Here is an 18,297-nt window from a genome sequence, read left to right as displayed (position 1 = left end):
CTGCTTTGCTTCAATCTCCTTATCTGTCTGCTTGTTAAAGGTATCATCAACTCCCTTTTCCTTACAAGTGTTAGATTTTCAAGAATATTTTGCAAAAGACTTCTTAGCAGGCTCTGGCTTTTGTTTTGGCTGATTCCTTGGTGTAGGTTTGCCAAAAATTTTCATTGAATCCTTCTTCCCCCTTTTTGTATCATCTTTATCATCTTTTTCTAAGATTGGTGCAGGGGTAGTGCCAGTTATCTTAGCAAGCGCTTCTTTGATGCCCCTGATATCAGCCTGTGTATCTTTGTATCTTGCTTCAACCATAAATCTAATAAGTTCCATGTGGGAGTTATGTTGAAGCTCAGCTGGTTCCCTTTGAGGCGCAAGAATAGGTTGACCTGAGTTCCAAAGCTCTTGGGATAACTGCTGATGAGAAGGTTACTTTTGGAAGCATCCATCAACTTCTTCAATAGATCTTTCATATCAACAACAGTTGTTTCAATGTTGGATATCCTTCCGTCAAATCCTAGTATTTTAATCCATCACCTAACTTAATAGGATAATCTGAATTCTCGCCAGAGGTGGTTGTATCTTCTTTTGAAATAGGAGGTGTCTCCAAATTTTCATTAGCAGATACCCCTTGTTCTTGGTTTTGGGGACTTCCCTCTGCATTAGTGGTTTCCTTGGTAATCACACCAGTGGTTAACTTAAACTCACCAGTGGATACCTTGGTAGCCATAGCAGTGGTTGCCTTCAAGGGAGTCTGATTGATGAAACTACTGTCCAAATGTAGATCAATGGATCCAACATTTGTAGTAGCTGCTCCACTTGAACTACCAACAAGAATTTCAGGAAATTCAAGTGGTGTAACCTCCTCATCTGTTTGTGGGTTAGCAAATTGAATAGGTTCAGACACATCCATTGTTGAAGTTAAACTCTCAGTAATGTGTTGGTGAGACGGGCTATTTAGAGTCTGAATTTCAATGGCCTCAAATAGTGGTATTACGGTAGGTGGAATAGGAGATGTGGGGAGTGGTGTTGAAAGAGAATTTGCCCCGGGAGGAGGGCTATTTAACATACTCTTAAGTGGGGGTAATGTTTTATATTGTGGGGTCCCTGTGCTTACAACATGTTCCTTTTGGGAGGAATCATGAGGAGTTGTGGTTTCAGGTTGAGATCTTTCCAACTGTTGTGAGGAAGTAGCAACAGTGGTTTCTTGTGACATTGTTGTTGTCACATGGTTAACCTCTGGGATCTCATCTTCCAGAGGACCCTTATTAGTAGGTTTGGTGGGCTTTTTGGTTTTTGTTTTGGTCTTTTTGGATTTGGATGGTGGGGGTTGCACAGCAGTGGTTGTGCTGCTATATTCACCATGAGCAGTAGGCTCAGCAATAGAGGTTTGAGGAGCAGATGTGGACTCATCTAAATTTTGCTCAGACCCCTTGTGTTTTAGAAGCTTTTAACTCTTTTGCCATCAGGCGAGTAAATGTTTCAAAAGAAAGACTGTTTATTTTGAAAGCTTTTTCCTTGTTCAAAAGCATTTTGTGGAATTTTCTTTTGTAAATAATAGCTTAAGAACCTTGGAAACAGTTGAAAAGCTGAATTTTTCCCATCTTTGATGTTTTTCACATTATTGACCAAATCAGTAAACAATGCTTGGGAGTAGTTAAAATCTATTTTTTACATAATTGCATACCCCAAGTATTGAATTTTTAAAGGAATTTCATTAAAAGCAGTTGTTTTGTTTGATAAGCAAGTGAGAACGGTATGGAACAAAAACTTCATAGGTGGTGGAAATTTTCCTTTTTGCAATGTTGCTTTTGTTAATTGTCCATCATACCCTCTTTCGATCAAATCCAGTTGATACTCACTTTTTGGAAAGGAAGTTTTACCTGCAAGATCATTCATCTGAAATACCTCTGAAATGGTTTGTGGGGTTAATGGTACCAAGACACCTCCTACTTTTGAGGTGATTCACCAAGGGTTTTTATGTTGTCCTTGAACTTCAGCATTTACCAAGAAATCACGTAGGGTGTCTTGATAGATTGGTACATCACATGTGTGTAATGTTTTGTATTTTGAAGATGATAAAGTGTCGATTATTGAATGGAACTCTGTATTTTTGTCTGTTTTCTCAAACATACAGAGGTAGTTGCGGGGGTGTTTAATGTTAAGAGCCATGATCGGAAGTAGAAAATTGCGAATGGTTGGGAGAGAAATGAAGAAGAAGATGGTAACCGCTTTGGAGAATTTTTGAATTCGATACGACAATGAAAACTCTATTTGGTGGTTTATCAGGGTTTTATAAAAGGGAAAAAGTGAATGCTGGTGTGGCAGTGGTTTCAAAAATCGGACGGTTAACATCTGTCCACGTGGCAACCTCTGATGAAAAAGGTGGAGGACAGTTGTTTAGAAACCACTGTTGGGTAACAACAGTGGTTGGGATCAGTGCATGAAATAACAAAGTCTGATTTTTATCTATCAGTGGATAGACATTAGTGGTTGAAACAACTGAGGTTTAGACAATAGTGGTCAACAAAGAGATGGAGAAATAGAGGTTGTCTTTCAGTAGTGGGTTAATTTTCAATTATCAGAGGTTTGAAACAAACAATGGATATGGACTGACTTTTAAGGATTTATGAAAAGTTTCATTTTAGCTATTTTTAAGGGTGGATTTTTTATTTTCTGAAAACGTTTTAATGCTTTTTATTAAAGGATAAGAATGTTTTTGTCATCTAATCCAAGTTAAGCATGCCAATCCTAGAGATCAAGCTTTCAAAGGTGGATGTGGCTAATGCTTTTGTTAGCACATCTGCCAGCTGATCTTTAGTTGGGACATGATACAGAAAAATCAAACCTTTTTCATAGCAACCCCTCACAAAGTGATGTCTGATGTCAATGTGTTTAGTTGAGTGGGATACTGGATTTTTGATAATATTTTCAGCTGCTTAACTGTCCAACATGAGAGGAGTCTTTAGAGCAGTTGTACCAAAATCCAGTAACTGATTTTGAAGCCACAACTTTTGGGCTATACAGTTTGCAGCAGCAATGTATTCTGCCTCAGCAGTGGATGTCGAAACAGTTGTTGGCTTTTTGCATTCCCAAGACACTAAAAAATTGCCTAGGAATTGACACCCTCCTGATGTAGACTTCCTGGTGGAGTTGCATCCAGCAAAATCACTGTCTGAATAACCTGAAAGCTTGACATTCCCATTAGTAGGATACCAGATCCCAAGTGTGGGAGCACCATTTGTGTATCTAAATATTCTTTTTACAACAATGAGATTAGACTTCCTAGGTGCTGACTGGGATCTTGCATAGTCACATGTTGCAAACATGATATCTGGCCTTGATGTAGTTAGGTGCAATAAAGAACCAATAATGCTTCTATATAAGGTCTGATCAACCAAGTCATCTTTTTCATCAGACAGGACTAGCTTTGTGGTTGCCGTGGGTGTACTACAAGGTTTACAATCATTCATGTCAAATTTGGTTAAAAGATCTTTTACATATTTGCTTTGATGAATGAATGTACCACTTTGCAATTGCTTAACTTGGAGACCAAGAAAGCATTGGAGTTCACCCATTACACTCATTTCAAACTCTGCTGTCATGAGTTGTCAAAACTCTTCACACATGGCATTACGTGTGCTTCCAAAAATGATGTCATCCACATAAATTTGGACAATCATCAAATCATTTCCTCTCCATTTTAAAAACTGTGTTTTATCAATTTTACTCTTATAAAGCCTATAGAGATGAGAAACGTGGAAAGAGTTTCATACCAGGCTCTTGGTGCTTGTTTCAAGTCATACAAATCTTTATTGAGCTTGTAGACATGATCAGGATAAAAAGGATCTTCAAAACCAGGAGGTTGGCAAACATATACCACTTCCTGCATTTTGCCATAAAGAAAAGCACACTTGATATCCATTTGATACACCTTGATGTTGTGGTTGACAGCAAAGGCTAAGAACAATCTGATGGCTTCAAGTCTTGCTACAGGAGCAAATGTCTCATCATAATCAATGCCTTCTTCTTGTCTATAACCTTGAACCACAAGCATGGCTTTGTTCTTGACAACAATGCCCCTTTCATCTGTTTTGTTCTTGAAGACCCACTTTATGCCAATTGGACTAACTTCCTCTGGCAGTGGTACAAGTTCCCATATTTGTTGTCTTTTGAACTGTTGGATCTCTTCTTGCATGGCTTCTACCCAACTATTGTCTTTCAGTGCCTCTTGGTACTTGACTGGTTGATGGAGTGATAGAAAGCCTGCAAAAAGATAAATGTTTTGGGATTGAATTCTTGTGAGAACCCCTTCATTGATGTTGCCAATCACTTGATCAGGTGGATGAGATTTAAGGAAGATTAAATCCCCCTTGTATGGAACAATGGCATTGAGAGGTGAGGGCTGCAGATGTGAATCATCTGAGCTAACATTTGTTGGTGATTTTGAAGAACCAACATCTGTTTGAAATGGAGGTGGAGGAATGGGAGGAATGGGTGTGGCACAATGTTGATTTTTGTCCACTGTTGATGGATTTTTATCAATAGAGGTTGGTGATGATGTGGTGGCAGATATTTTAGTGTCGTTTTGATGAACAATTGTTGATGCAGCAGTGGATGAGGTTTGACAGCTGTTTTAAACATCTGTTGCACTTGGGTATGTGATATTGTATGGTGGGATCACAACATCATATCCAAAGTTACGTGATGGATATTGTGGGGTACCTGCAGGGTTAGTCTTGACAGACACGTCTTTAAATGTAAATTTATCAAGGTCAAACAGTTCAGCAGGGTTTGCTGGGATTTTCAATGAGGAAAGTTCATTGAAATTTACATTCAAAGTCTCTTCCACACACCTAGTCGTTATGTTAAACACTTTATAGGCTTTGGAAGTGGTTGAGTATCCCAGATGGTAACCACAATCTACTTTGGCTGCAAATTTTGAAATTGAATCTTTTAAGTTTAGGATAAAACATGGGCAGCCAAAGATTTTGAAGTATGAGACAGTGGTTTGATTTTGAACAGAGTTCATAGGCAGTCTTTTGATGCCTAGGGTTGATCAAAACTCTGTTCTGCAGATAATAAGCAGTGTTTACAGCCTCTGCCCAAAAGGTTAAGGGTAAACCTAAGTCTGCAAGCATGGTTCTAGCAGCTTCAATCAAAGTTCTGTTTTTCCTTTCAACCACCCCATTCTGTTCTGGTGTTCTTGGGATGATGTACTGCCTTATAATCCCTTTTGACACACAAAACTCATCCAACTCCTTGTTTCTAAACTCTGTTCCATTGTCACTTCTAAAGATTTTTACTGGCAAGTCAAATTGCTTTTCAACCTGTTTGACAAAGTCTTGCAAGATACCTGCAGTCTTATCCTTAGAGTGTAAAACGTAAGTTCATGCAAACCTAGAAAAATCATCTACAATGACCATGCAATATCTGTTCTTTTTCAAACTCATGATTTTTACTGGGCCAAACAAGTCCATGTGTAGCATTTGCAAACACTGGATTGTTTTGGACTCTTCAATGGACTTGTAAGAGCTTTTATGTTGTTTACCTTTTAGACAAGAAACACAATGCTTAGAACAAGTAAAAAGTTTTTGTGGGAGACCTCTTACACGGCCTTGTTTTGAGAGTGTAGTGATAGTCTTAAGATTTGTGTGCCTAAGTCTCCTGTGCCATAATTCTGTCTCATTGTTAGAGGCAGCTGAGAACAGACAAGCATCAGCCATTGGGTTACCTTTTAACATATCAACTACATACACATTGCCACTCCTTTGAGCAACAAGCTGTGTTTTACCCCCGGCTATGATTTCTTCAATCTTTTTCACCATTTCTGGCCCAACAATCTTACAGCTATCCTTAGTGAAGAATGACCCATAGCCTTTGTCACTCATTTGTGAAACATTAAGGAGGTTGAACTTCAGATGGTAAATAAGATTGACATTCTCAAACTTGAGCTTCCCAGCCTGAACAGTCCCTGACCCCAACACCTTTCCTTTTGAATTGTTACCAAAAGATATATCACCCCCTCCATGTTTTTTGAAATCTTTGAGTAGGGCTCTACATCCTGTCATGTGCCTGGAGGCTTCACTATCTACATACCATAAATTATCTAAGCATGCAGAAGCCCCTACAAATCAAGTTAACAATTAGTTCAGGTGGGTCTTTGAAGCCAATAAGGCTTTGGATGGGGTCACAGATAGGTCAGCCTCAAGTCCAGGAGCACGAATAGTGGTTAGGTCAGGGTTTTGAATAGATTTTTGGACATTTTCTCTAACCACTGTTATAACAACCCTCGAAAAATCACCCCTAAAACGTTCTTAAATACACTCCGTATGCGATAAATGAACCTGAATAACATTTATTTTAATAAATATCAAATAAAACAAGAAAAACCCATCGCTCGCGGGACGCGAAGGAATCACTAGGGCGAGTCACGGGCCGCGACAACCCATTACTTGCCAGATACCCCTTTAGCCACGTGTCCTAACCACGCGTCGAACCTACTCGATGACTAACCAACCCTAGGCCCTAGCCTAGTCCCTCGCGGGGCGCGAGGGAGAGATAGAAGTGTGTCACGGGGCGCGAGGCCGCCTTAAATCCACCCTATAAAAAGGGCTGAAGGCTTCATTTGTTCGTCGCTCATTTTCTTTCTTTTCTCTCAACATATAGTGCGAATTATAACGGGTTTAATATCCCCCTAAAACACGAAGCTCTGCCTTGTTGTAAGTATTTTAACCCCTGGAGAGGCCTGATTAATCTTGGACTCCGTAACGCATGTCAAGGCTCTGCTTAATTCAGTTCGTTGGAGTTTTGTCTCGTGTTGTATGACTAATGTGATTTGGGTTATCTTACTAACATGTGTGCGTTGATTATTTTAATAGAATATAATCAGGAACGCCAACAGGAAGCTATAATATTACCTAAGTCTACAAAAGTGAGTCCATTCTCTTTTCTCGCAGTTTGTGAGCCCTTATTTCAAATGTTTTCCAAAACTATAACTATTTATTATTTATAACTACAGTGATTAAGTCTTTGTAATTCTACAATTGCTGCCAGCATTATGGGGTTTGTATACAGTACTTGATAACCTTCACAATTAGGCACGGGTATCCAGTGTGTGATATAACCATAGTCACGGATACGTCGAGAGACAAGTACTGAACGAGTAATTGAGTAGATATAAACATTGTAATCGATCGCCCTTAATACTGTAATGTTATAACAACTAATGTTTTTATAAACTGGAATGTACTCGCCAGTATTTCTTGCTGATAAAATGTTTTAAAACGCATTTCAGGTAACTTACTGTGAAAGCTATTAGAAGTCAGCTATGGAGCACCAAAAGATTAAAGAAGTGGCTATAAAACTTACCTAAATAAAAAGGAGATTATATTTTCAATAATTAGGGTTTATCCCTTTAAATGGATTGTAAACGAAACATGGATTTTTTCCCACTTTTTTATTATAAAATATGGTGTTGTGAAACTGTGATAAATATTTCCTAACTACGGTCCTAATGAAAATTTCCGCTACGTAATTAATAAACACCGATACCATCTGATTGGCTCGAGGCTCCCGCTCCCTGGGTGGGGTCGAGGGCTGTGACAGAAGATGGTATCAGAGCCAAGCCAATGGTTTAAGCCATTTAGGTGTTCTTCTAATACCTAAACCTTAAAAATTTATGTTAGGAAATTAATACCTTATGTACTATTCTGTGAAAATCAAATCTTAATTTTTATATTATAATTTTATTGCCATTTTAACAAATGATGAATTCTCAATATGTGTGACCAATATCGGTATCTTACAGTTATGCTATGTTTAACATTATATATATATATATATATATATATAGGTGATATATTAATAATGATATGTCTTATTAAATTTTGTGATATATTATAGATATCATACCCATATATTTATATGGATTTAATTCAATATAAATTTTATAATATTATAATAATATTATGATATTAACATTAACTAGTTTGATTTTCCGTCCGCGCGTTGCGGCGGGGACCCAATGACTGCAAAACGCGTGTCAGCAACGGCAAGCAGATACTGAATATCAAAACATAAATAAAAATGACGCGGTAAGGATAGTCACTCCGTCCTAAAAAACGATTTTAAATAACCTAATATATAATAATAGGACCCACATGTCCTGCACGTTGGAAATTCGGTTGTTTTCAGTTCAGTTTTACGATGCTAACACGTTAAAATATGGATGAGTTCAGTACGGTAACAACACCAAAAGTACCGATCTGGAAAATCATCGAAATTAGGTACCGGCACCGAAAATGCTCGGTACAATATGGTATGGTATTTGAAGGTAAAAATCAATAGATACAGGTATGGTGCTAGACCGGTGTCGAACAGAAATTAACGATTCTCAAAATGCCAAAAGGTGGGTACCAAATTGGTACCAAAAATGAGTTGGTATAGTAAATTTGGTACCGATACGATACCAGTTTGATTACAGGATTTGATACGATTTGCTCATCAATAATCTAAATATCTAAGTTAATTTTATATGCTACAATTAATTCATTACAGTAAAAGACAAAAAAAAGCAAAATAAGTTGTTGTGTATGTTAAACCTCATTCAAACAAAATACAGTTTATTTATTGTGTGTATGAAAAGTAATCTAAACGGTGCAATTATTGCATTGCTACGTTGCTAAAAGATTTGATGAGCTGGGTATCAACCGGTACTGAAAATACCGTTACCGAAATCCCCAAAAGTGGGTACCGGTACAGAATATACCTGATACAGTACGGTTCGGTATCGGTCGGTACTGGTATGACACCGGTATTAAAGGGTAAAAATCGGTGAATACCGGTGCCGAACCGGTACCGAAAATACACCCTTTACTTTTAATGTATCTGATACCATTTCCTCATCCCTTAACGAGGTTACTATTGATTTTACTGTTCAAATGCTACAAAAATTAATATAAGGATAATAATTTAAATCAAAGATAATAATATAAAGATAACACAATTTAGGTATGATACCTCTGAAACATCATTATATAAGATATTATTTGATACGAGTAATATGTTTTATGGTTTATAATATAACCTAAAATTTTACTCGACTTAAATATATATTTTTTCAAAGTTTTGATGAAATATATAGTTATATTAATTTTGTTAAAATATAATATCTTAGCATACTTAAAACGTGTTTATTGTTTAATACAATATTAAAACAGGATTTTCATAATAACACTACGAAAATATTATATTTTATTACATATGATTTTGTTATATTATGTCCATATAAGCGCATATGTACATTTACATATGCATGGAAAGTGTGCAAATATATATAAAATATTTTATATTTCATAACCTGCGTGAATGAAACAAATGATATTTCATACATAAAATAGAAGTATGTACAAAAACGTTTGGTACTGTATAGCTATATGATTTAAAATATATGTACATAACACACATATATATCGACCGGAAATAGCATAAATTTTTTTACCATTTAATAGTTTAACTCATCTCTTAAACTATACTTGAGTCATATATATATTCTAATACAGGAATACTACCTTATTACTTAATACATTAAGAATCAAATTTAGAAACCCTAAACTTTGTATTATCCACTATAATACTTCTTTAAATAAATAAATACGATAAATTAAGAATTAATTCCTAATATTTTACAACCAATATGGTTCAACCCTCTGGTTGAAAATAAAATTGTTCTAATAAATTCAGAAGGTTTATATTTTGACTAAATTTATTTCTTTTATCAACCCTTTATATTCCAAAATATTACGTTCAATAAATTAAGAGCAATTTATTTTTGTTATTATAAAAGAATGAATAAAGTTATGGGAATAAGCAACATAATTAATACCATCAGTTATATAATTGGATTTTTATAAAAACGATTTGTTAATATATATATATATATATATATATATATATATATATATATATATATATATATATAGAGAGAGAGAGAGAGAGAGCATCATGAGAAAACTACATATTAATGAGAAAACTAGAAAACTAGCTAAAAAAAAGTAAAAAAAATCTAAAAAACATACCAATTTTTTTTTTACAATTTTTTAACAAAAAATCGCTAGTTTTTATACATAAAAAAAAATTTTCAAAAAAAAATTTTTTTTTTGTTGTATTGCACATGTGCAATATATGTGATTATATGTGTACTACACATGTACTACACATGTGCACTATATTCGTAATAGTGCACATGTGCAATACAACCAAAATCTTTTTTTTTATTTTTTTATTTTTTGAAAATTTTTTTCCATGCATATAAAGCTGCGATTTTTTTTATAAAAATTTTAAAAAAATGGCATTTTTTTTTGGCTTTTTTAGTTAGTTTTTTGGTTTTCTCATTTAAACTAGTTTTCTCATGATCCATCCCCTATATATATATATATATGTATATATATACTAGTCGTTTACCCGCGCGATGCGGCGGGAAACATATCACTTAGGTTGATGAGTTTAGGGCTATGTACGGGGCGGTGGTTTTGAGCCATAACCAAAACCAAATTCGCGATGCAATGGAAAACACAACACTTGTTAGTAATTCTAATGGTGTGCATGAGAAATTTCAGTTCAGTTGGGTCATAACTAAAATCAGAAGTTTCTATTATGCCAATACAACTTCTCCTTAATCTTGTTGCACTACTTCATCAGATATTGCTCCTCCTTGCCCTTGTTCAAGAATCCGCTTTATTTCTTCTGCATTTAGCGTCTTGTATTCCAGCAGTGCGTTTACCAAAGTGTGCAATGACTTCTCATGCTGTAAAACAAAACCAGATTATTAACTAAATTATCTATGTAAACCGATGGAAACTTGATACACAAACCTTTTTAAGTAACGATTTCACGCGTTCATAAGTATCTTTTAGAAGTTTAACGACCTATAAAACATGAAACCTTGAGTGATGATCCTTAACTGTGCAAATTAAAAGCTTTAGAAACATACTTCTGCATCAATACGTGACTGCATCTCAGAACCTGGTCTCTCTTTTATATGAACAGGACCAATAACATCACTCATACCACAAGACGATACCTTTCGATACCTTTCAGACAGTACGATATACATACATAATTAGCATAACACGAAGAAAAAGAAATGTGATCGCATGAGATGAGTGAAACACCTTATATTGAGCAAGTTTTGTAGCAGACGACAATTTACGATGTGATGCCCGTTTTCGGTTACATTATCAATTATCTCTGTATATATTGTATAGTTCTTCTGTATAGAAAACAAAGAAAATCTTGTACAAACGCATTTATGGTAGTTATAAAAAATAAAAACTACATCAATTTATGATGGTACGCTTCTAAGCTCTAATGTCGGTGTAAACCAACATATGTGATAGTTATAAAAAAATAATAATAACTACATCAATCTATAATATTGGTACTTCTAAGCTCTAATGTTGATGTAAACCATATGCCTCTCTAACTTTAATATAAGCTTATAGCGGGTGTCTTTTCTCTCTTCCATCTTCACAACCCAACATCTCCCTCTCTTCCGCCCCTCTCACACCTTTTCTCTACGAGTTTCTCTATCATGGGCGCCTTGTTGCTTGAAATGTCTAATTCTAATCATTCATTGAAAATTGAATATATAACAACACGCTCATTACATTACATTAGGTGCCAATAGATCTGGAACACAAAGCCACCACACACTAATGTAGAAACTCAAAATACGATGAACATGTTTAGAAATTGAATGTCCTTAATTGCATAAAGTATATTCAATTTTTTATATCAATCTACAAATATTTAATACCATGAACATGTTTAGAAATTGACTATCTTTAGCTATTAACATCAATTAAGCCCAAACTGACAGATTAACATTTTTTTGGTAGGGATAAGCAAATGGTACCGAGTACCGGTTCAAAACTGGTATTTACCGAATTTTACCCTCAGATACCGGTCCATACCGGTACCGAACCGTACCGGTACCCTTTTATGGGATTTTCGGTACCGGTTGATACCGAGCTCATTCCTGTTTGTTGGTTTCTATAAATAAAAAAACGCATCAGATAAGAATAAAAAATGACATGATTAATCCAGCTCTAAATGCTTCCATCTGTCATGTGAAACCAGTCTTGATAGTGGCATCAACTAACAGAGAAATGCTCTTACAAATTGTCCAAATTGTTTAAATCAACCCGTAAGAGAATCTTGTAATAAACGCTAGAATAACATAAAGACATGATTATGATGTAGAATATCATCGCCTGTTTTGAGAACAAAATCAAGATAGCCAGGAAGTGTGAAATCCAAGCAAATATCTTCAACTGGGTTCCTCTAAAACTTAAGTTGGGTATTTTCATTTGGTCATGTATAAACTCCAAGTATTGTTTTCGGCAAACAAGAGCTTGCAATTTTTGCAACGTCTTACCAAACTCTGCATCGAATAATGAAATGTCATGTAAATCAAGTTCCTGTAATATAAAATAGTTGCACGTCTCAAAACCAAAATATCAAAAAAGAAAGATTACTTAGTTTTGAAAGTGATAATTTCAACCAACTCGCTTGGTTTAACTGAGAAAAATCATAGCTTGAACTGATCAATATGAGGAAATACCAACTCACCTGCTAGCCAATGACTCTGCTAAACACGTAAGCAGGTGGTGCAGTTGCAATAGCCAACCGAGATGCAACCATGCATACACCCAAATCACCTCCTCTTAGCAACCAACCTTCGATTAACAAGACTTTGTTAGCCCAGCAATAACGCTCTTACATGTACCAAAACCACCTGTTTCAACCGGAACCCCTTTGACCGGTTGACCCGATACTCAACCGATCCATATAAGAGAAAATACACATATACCAGATATGTCTCGATGGTAGCAAGTTCACGGGCACTGCAACAAATGAATACATAAAGTGTTGGCGATTTGTCAGACTGCCACCTATCTGCATCATAAACGGGTCAGTTAAAAAAAAGAAAAAAAAATTGTCATAAACGGGTCAGTTAAAAAAAGAAAAAAAAATGTCATAAACGGGTCAGTTATAGAAAATGTCATAATTATTGTTGGATATCAAGAACACATAATTACGAATCAGTCATTCATCACGAAGAAGAACATAGGATCAATTTGGATAAATTTGGCCTGTCAACGAAAGTCAACGCAGACCGTTTTAGATTATGAAATTGATTTACATACCCATACAATTTTGTGCCCATACAATATTTGCAAGATCTATGCCTACTATTTCAACAAATTAGGTAGTTCATCATCACCACTGTAAATTTCAAATATTTTAGATTATGACCGACACCATTCCAAGGTGATAGAGAAACAAAAAGAAAGGTCGTGAACAGATGCACTCACTTCATAGTTTTGGAAATATAGATCTTCATGAACTTTAGAAGTCGCCTCCATTGAAAGTTCAGGATGTTTCAGCTTTAAATGTTTATGAACAAATTCAGCAGCATAAAATAGCTTCGTGCACCCTTGGCTCCACAACCGTATTTCCACCCATAATTTTCATCATGAATTTTTGTGACGTATGGATCCAAAGACTCAGCTGCAACAGCATCAATCTTTTCCTTTGCGGTCTTTATCTCCAATGGATCTTGACTTTTCAGTGTTTCTTGCCAGCATGTATCTAACTTCTTTTCCCACTCACTCCCATTGTTTTCCGCATCAGAATTTTAAGATTCTGCCCTCACATAGCAGAGACCCATAGTGTCACTTTTTTCAGGCATTAAGTCGTTAACCCGCCAGAGGTAAGTAATGAGTGTATCGAGTAACTCAACACCTTTGACGGATGATGACCCCAAGTATAATTACAGCTGGACCCACCATGAGACTTATCCCTGTGTGTTCTTTCATTATCAGCCCTGGATAAAATATTATCCTCTATCCCTTTCTCAAGGTCAAGTTTCTTAACAAGTGCTTGTGTTTGCTCAATGTCGGCTTGAATCCGCCTGTTGGATGAGCTTTTGGGGCTGCTGAAACTGAATCGGTTTCTTTTACAACCCGATGTCTATTTTTGCCACCAAAATTTGATTCATCTTCAGAATTGGGATTACTTGTTTTCCCTGGCTTCTTTAAAGTTGAAGTAGTGACACCGGGTCATGTTAAAGAATATGTTAGTGGTTTGTTATTCAAAGAGTAAAAGAGATGCTGAAGGAGATATCAAGGCATCGTCTCTATAACCCGTTTTGCAAGAATTCCATAGCCAGCTTTCGTGCGGTTTCATTTCTCCTGGAAAATGCTTGCAGACAAAGAGGCAGCATCTTTCTTCTCCAACACCTGGAACAAAAAAAACGAATCTATAACAGGTTATTAATAATATTTAAATTAGCTATACCACAAAAATCAAACCTTTAAACCGCCAAACTTGGCTGGTCTGGCAGACCAAACTATGACATCCAGACTTTGAGCTAGACTTTAATCGGTTTGTTTATGCCTAGCAAACAGGTTGGGTCGGGTCGGGTCGTGGGTCAAAACCGGTTCGGGTCGGTAAAAAATGTTTTTTTTAAAGAGATTTTACATCAAGGGGAAATTTTGTCGGGTTGAAACAGGTTAAAATCATTATACCTGATAACAAGTAACAGTCTGGAAACAACGAAGCTCCTGGCTCAAATCTGGCAATTCGATAGTATGATGAAGAATCCTGTTAGTAACATAATCATTCAAATTCGGTTCACCGACAATACAAATCAGCGAAAGATACTCACTGTAAGCACCCGCAATAGCATTGAGAACACCAAGTCCACCAACAGTGAAAGTAACAACACAAGCACCGACGTTGCGAGACCTACAACATATCAATCGAATCTGTTGAATCAATACAAGGAATTGCAACAAGAACTTAAAAATAGATCAAACTAATGCAAACGAAGCAAAAATGTACTGTTGATTCCAATAATCTTCATATCTGTCGCCTCAACTTTTAGAACCAAAACTGATCGCTTGTTTAAACTATCATTATATTGATAGCTGGGAATAATACACTCAGGACCTTTGTGCAATAAAATAGCCAATTAGCAAAGACTCACTTTTAGTGTTTGTTCGTAACATAAAAAGAGTTTATAATCTCCAAGTTCAAAGTCAATCGGTATAATAAATTTAAAACTGAAGATCAAGTCTCAAAAAACGTTTAAACCGGTTTTTATACCGTACCGGGGATCCGGCTCAACCGGTCAACTGGTTGAACCCTATAATTTCATAAAAATACAACTTCAACAATACAAAAAAAGAAGTTGAAGTTACCAATGGAGAATTTAAAACTCAAATATTAAACACAAGTATAAACCGGCACCAGTAATAGCGGATTGTCCAGTGATTGAATACTAAACCGGTACCGAATTAGACCAGGCTCTATCGGGGTAATGTCCCTGGTAAGTGGTAACCTATTCAACCGGCTGGTTTAAATCGGTTTATAAAACATTAGTCTCTAGAATGAATGTAGTATATAACAACATAATAATTCATAATTGCACAATATAACATTATCATAAACCACTCTCAGTCAGCGGATACAAAAACTTAAATAACATCTAACCTAAAAACACAAAACGGGTCCCTCTAATAAATCAATCACCAATATACATTTCACAGATCTAAAAACCGATCCTACAAATGAAGCAAAAATAGAGCAAATCGGATACCTTGGGGCAACATTTTCCACAATTCGAACAGCGAATGAACTTGACGTGACCACGGGCGTGCTTGTTCCGTCTGACATTTCTTTGCTTGAACATCTGCAATCAAACAATATTAAAAAAATAAAGTATGGCTACTTTCAACCCATTCGAGATAAAACACAGCCTAAATTGACCAATTCATAAGTGATTGGGTTGCAAATCGACACCTTTAAGCACAAGTAACTCTAGAGTAAATCACTATAAAGATAACATAATAACCAAGCATGTTGTTTAAACCTTCCAGTTTTGTGGAGCAACTTTGTCCATGACCAGAACATGACTATCCCACTTGTCTGCTACAGCCACCAATAGCTTTCTAGTGAAGCTGCATTTAGATAAACAAAAAAAAATCATTACTATTAGGTCAGCGAACGTTTAGAGCTAGAATCAAATTCCTCACCGCAAGATTAATTTACTGTAAACTAACTTTGGAGGGGCTGAAAGAACTTCTGCCTCTGAAATAACAAAATCAAACTTGTCATCAAAGTAATAAAAAACAGGTAATGTGAAGTGTATCAGTTAAATTACCAACTTCAGATGCCTTTTCATCTACTCTCATAAGTTCATCAGCTTCTTCGGCTGTCTCAGTTTTCACGAGAGGTCCACCAAAGATCATGTGATTGGCCATCCCTTAACGCAGCAAACCCTAAATGGACAAAAATAACTGATGTTAAGTGTGAAAAGCGATGGAAGAACATACATCTGTTGTTGTCTGCGTTATCGGACCGTCAATACCTGTTTATGTGCTGAACTTAGGTGATGACCTGCTTGTTGTGGTCGTCTTGAAGAAGTTCATACATTCGTATTATATATATCAAATACCAACTGAGCAAAAGCCCTAAATGAGACCACCTGCACAACGTAGCAAAGAGAAGATAATGGCAGATGCTCTAGATCTAACCCCGTGGTTCAGCATTGTTGATGAATTTGAGAGAGGGAGAGAGAAAAGGAGGTTACCATCATCGATCTGGTGAAATCCTTACAGATCTGGTGAGAGATCTGGCCAGCAATCGCAATCGCCATAGAGAGAGAGAGAGAGAGAGAGCAGAGGATGAGCGGCGGACCAAATGAGAGATGGGAGAAACCCTAGTTTGTGTGTCCGTGTTTAGTTTAGTGGAAAGGGTATAAGTGGAAAGTGAAGTTTTCTGGTGCTTAAAAGACTTGTACATCATGCTTTGGAAGTGTTTTAAGGAAATTTCAATGACCTTAAGAAGTCCTTTGGATATGTATATTATATATAGTATAGATATATATGTATATATATATATGTATATATATATATATGTATATTTGTATATATATATTTCAGGAAGTTTGAAATTTTATATTTATATACGTACGCCTATATAGGACAAAATTTCTAGATAGTATATATAATATAATAATCAAATATCATCTGTAGAAAAACAAGCTTTTATTTTACAGAAGAAACAAACTCAAACCTACATGTTTACTCAGAACTTATTCAGATGATTTCTTAACCAATATCCGCATTTAACCAAAAAGAAATCCTAAGGATACCCGTATTAGCACCAAATCCAAGGGAGCAATGGTAGGGCCAATGACTGGTGAAGGGGTATGGTCCCAAAACGTCGCGCAGACCACTCAGGTCGCGCGTTGGACCATACTCATTACTCAAAAAACTAATTAATCCTTAGACCTTGAACGGGCTACTTTCATTGAGCCTGAGCCTCGCGCGAGACCTAAACAAGAGATAACATCAGTTGTTACACTTAGTATTCTGAATAAGAGCCCTCAACTCCTACAACCTTGTGCGGGATAGTTACGTGAACAACAAGGTTCGCGCAAGAGTTACGGTGCAAGGTCATTTCAAGAAGTACCAAAGGTACGAGTGGCAGAAGAATGAGCCAATCAGCGTCCATCAGGCTGTGTTCTATCGTGCTCCATGATTAGCAGCTGTATAGGAGACAAAGGGTACACAAGGACACCTACGTGGCACCAATCAGGGGGCGGGACAACTGCCCCACGATCTCCAGTCACCTGTTGATGGCAGAAGGACAACAAGGCCGACAACCAAGACATGTGGCTCCAATCAAGGTGGCTCCAATCAAGGTACACCAGCGCCGAAGATCTTCTAGAAGCCACTAAGAGTCGATACTAGTGAGACAAGGAGGATACACCTTGTTGTCACCTTCCAGCCAAAGGTCCATGTGATACTTGTGCTTTGTAAACACCACACGATGTACGACAAAATATTTTATCAAAGAAACAATGTGTTTTGGTCTCAAAATTTGTTTATTTGTGTTTACAATTTCACATTTTGATTCTCGTTCGATTTCAAGCTTTAAATCGCTTTCTAGAAAGTTATACGCGAACTGATGCGTAAACGTAATCAGTTTAATGCGGAAAACACTCCGAAATAGTGACATAGGCTTAACATAGCTTAAATAACTTTTATATAACTTAGAAGTAGGTTTTGAAGGCTTTGGTGTGTTAAAAACAAGTTTATTCACTCTCAGGGACTATTTGCGTCAAACTGCGAAAGTCTACTGATTCATATAGTAACGAACATTCCGGAACTTGATCATAAGCTAAACGTACCCTAAATATCCTTTACATAGCTTAGAAATAGGCTTTGAGAG

At 36.3% G+C, this 18,297-nt stretch overlaps 1 protein-coding gene and 1 long non-coding RNA gene across 8 annotated transcripts; both read right to left on the bottom strand.

The window, feature by feature from the left end:
* Nucleotides 1-12,087: 12,087 nt before the first annotated feature.
* Nucleotides 12,088-13,653, bottom strand: LOC118487298. 2 transcript variants are annotated; one of them, XR_004881244.1, is made up of 4 exons: nt 13,371-13,653; nt 12,866-12,951; nt 12,625-12,731; nt 12,088-12,436 (listed from the first exon to the last, which is right to left on the bottom strand). It is a non-coding gene; the product is annotated as an uncharacterized LOC118487298 (long non-coding RNA). The 2 variants fall into 2 exon arrangements; XR_004881243.1 differs by lacking the exon at nt 13,371-13,653 and having other exon boundaries at nt 12,866-13,325.
* An 8-nt stretch (nt 13,654-13,661) lies between these two features.
* LOC110912464 lies at nt 13,662-16,760 on the bottom strand. 6 transcript variants are annotated; one of them, XM_035984002.1, is made up of 9 exons: nt 16,652-16,760; nt 16,430-16,546; nt 16,223-16,340; nt 16,095-16,149; nt 15,932-16,019; nt 15,659-15,751; nt 14,726-14,805; nt 14,586-14,661; nt 13,662-14,317 (listed from the first exon to the last, which is right to left on the bottom strand). In XM_035984002.1, exons 3-9 carry the CDS (start codon nt 16,320-16,322, stop codon nt 14,195-14,197), a joined length of 615 nt encoding a protein of 204 aa, XP_035839895.1. In that variant the 5' UTR covers nt 16,323-16,340; nt 16,430-16,546; nt 16,652-16,760; the 3' UTR covers nt 13,662-14,194. The 6 variants fall into 6 exon arrangements, with proteins under 6 accessions (XP_035839895.1, XP_022012878.1, XP_035839896.1 ...); XM_022157186.2 differs by having other exon boundaries at nt 13,662-14,297; XM_035984003.1 differs by having other exon boundaries at nt 14,586-14,632.
* Nucleotides 16,761-18,297: the final 1,537 nt, after the last annotated feature.

The sequence above is a fragment of the Helianthus annuus genome, chromosome 15 (genome assembly GCF_002127325.2).
Source record: "Helianthus annuus cultivar XRQ/B chromosome 15, HanXRQr2.0-SUNRISE, whole genome shotgun sequence".
Taxonomy (NCBI): Eukaryota; Viridiplantae; Streptophyta; class Magnoliopsida; order Asterales; family Asteraceae; genus Helianthus; species Helianthus annuus.
The sequence above is the reverse complement of the archived record's forward strand: the minus strand, read 5'-3'. Positions and strand labels throughout refer to the sequence as shown.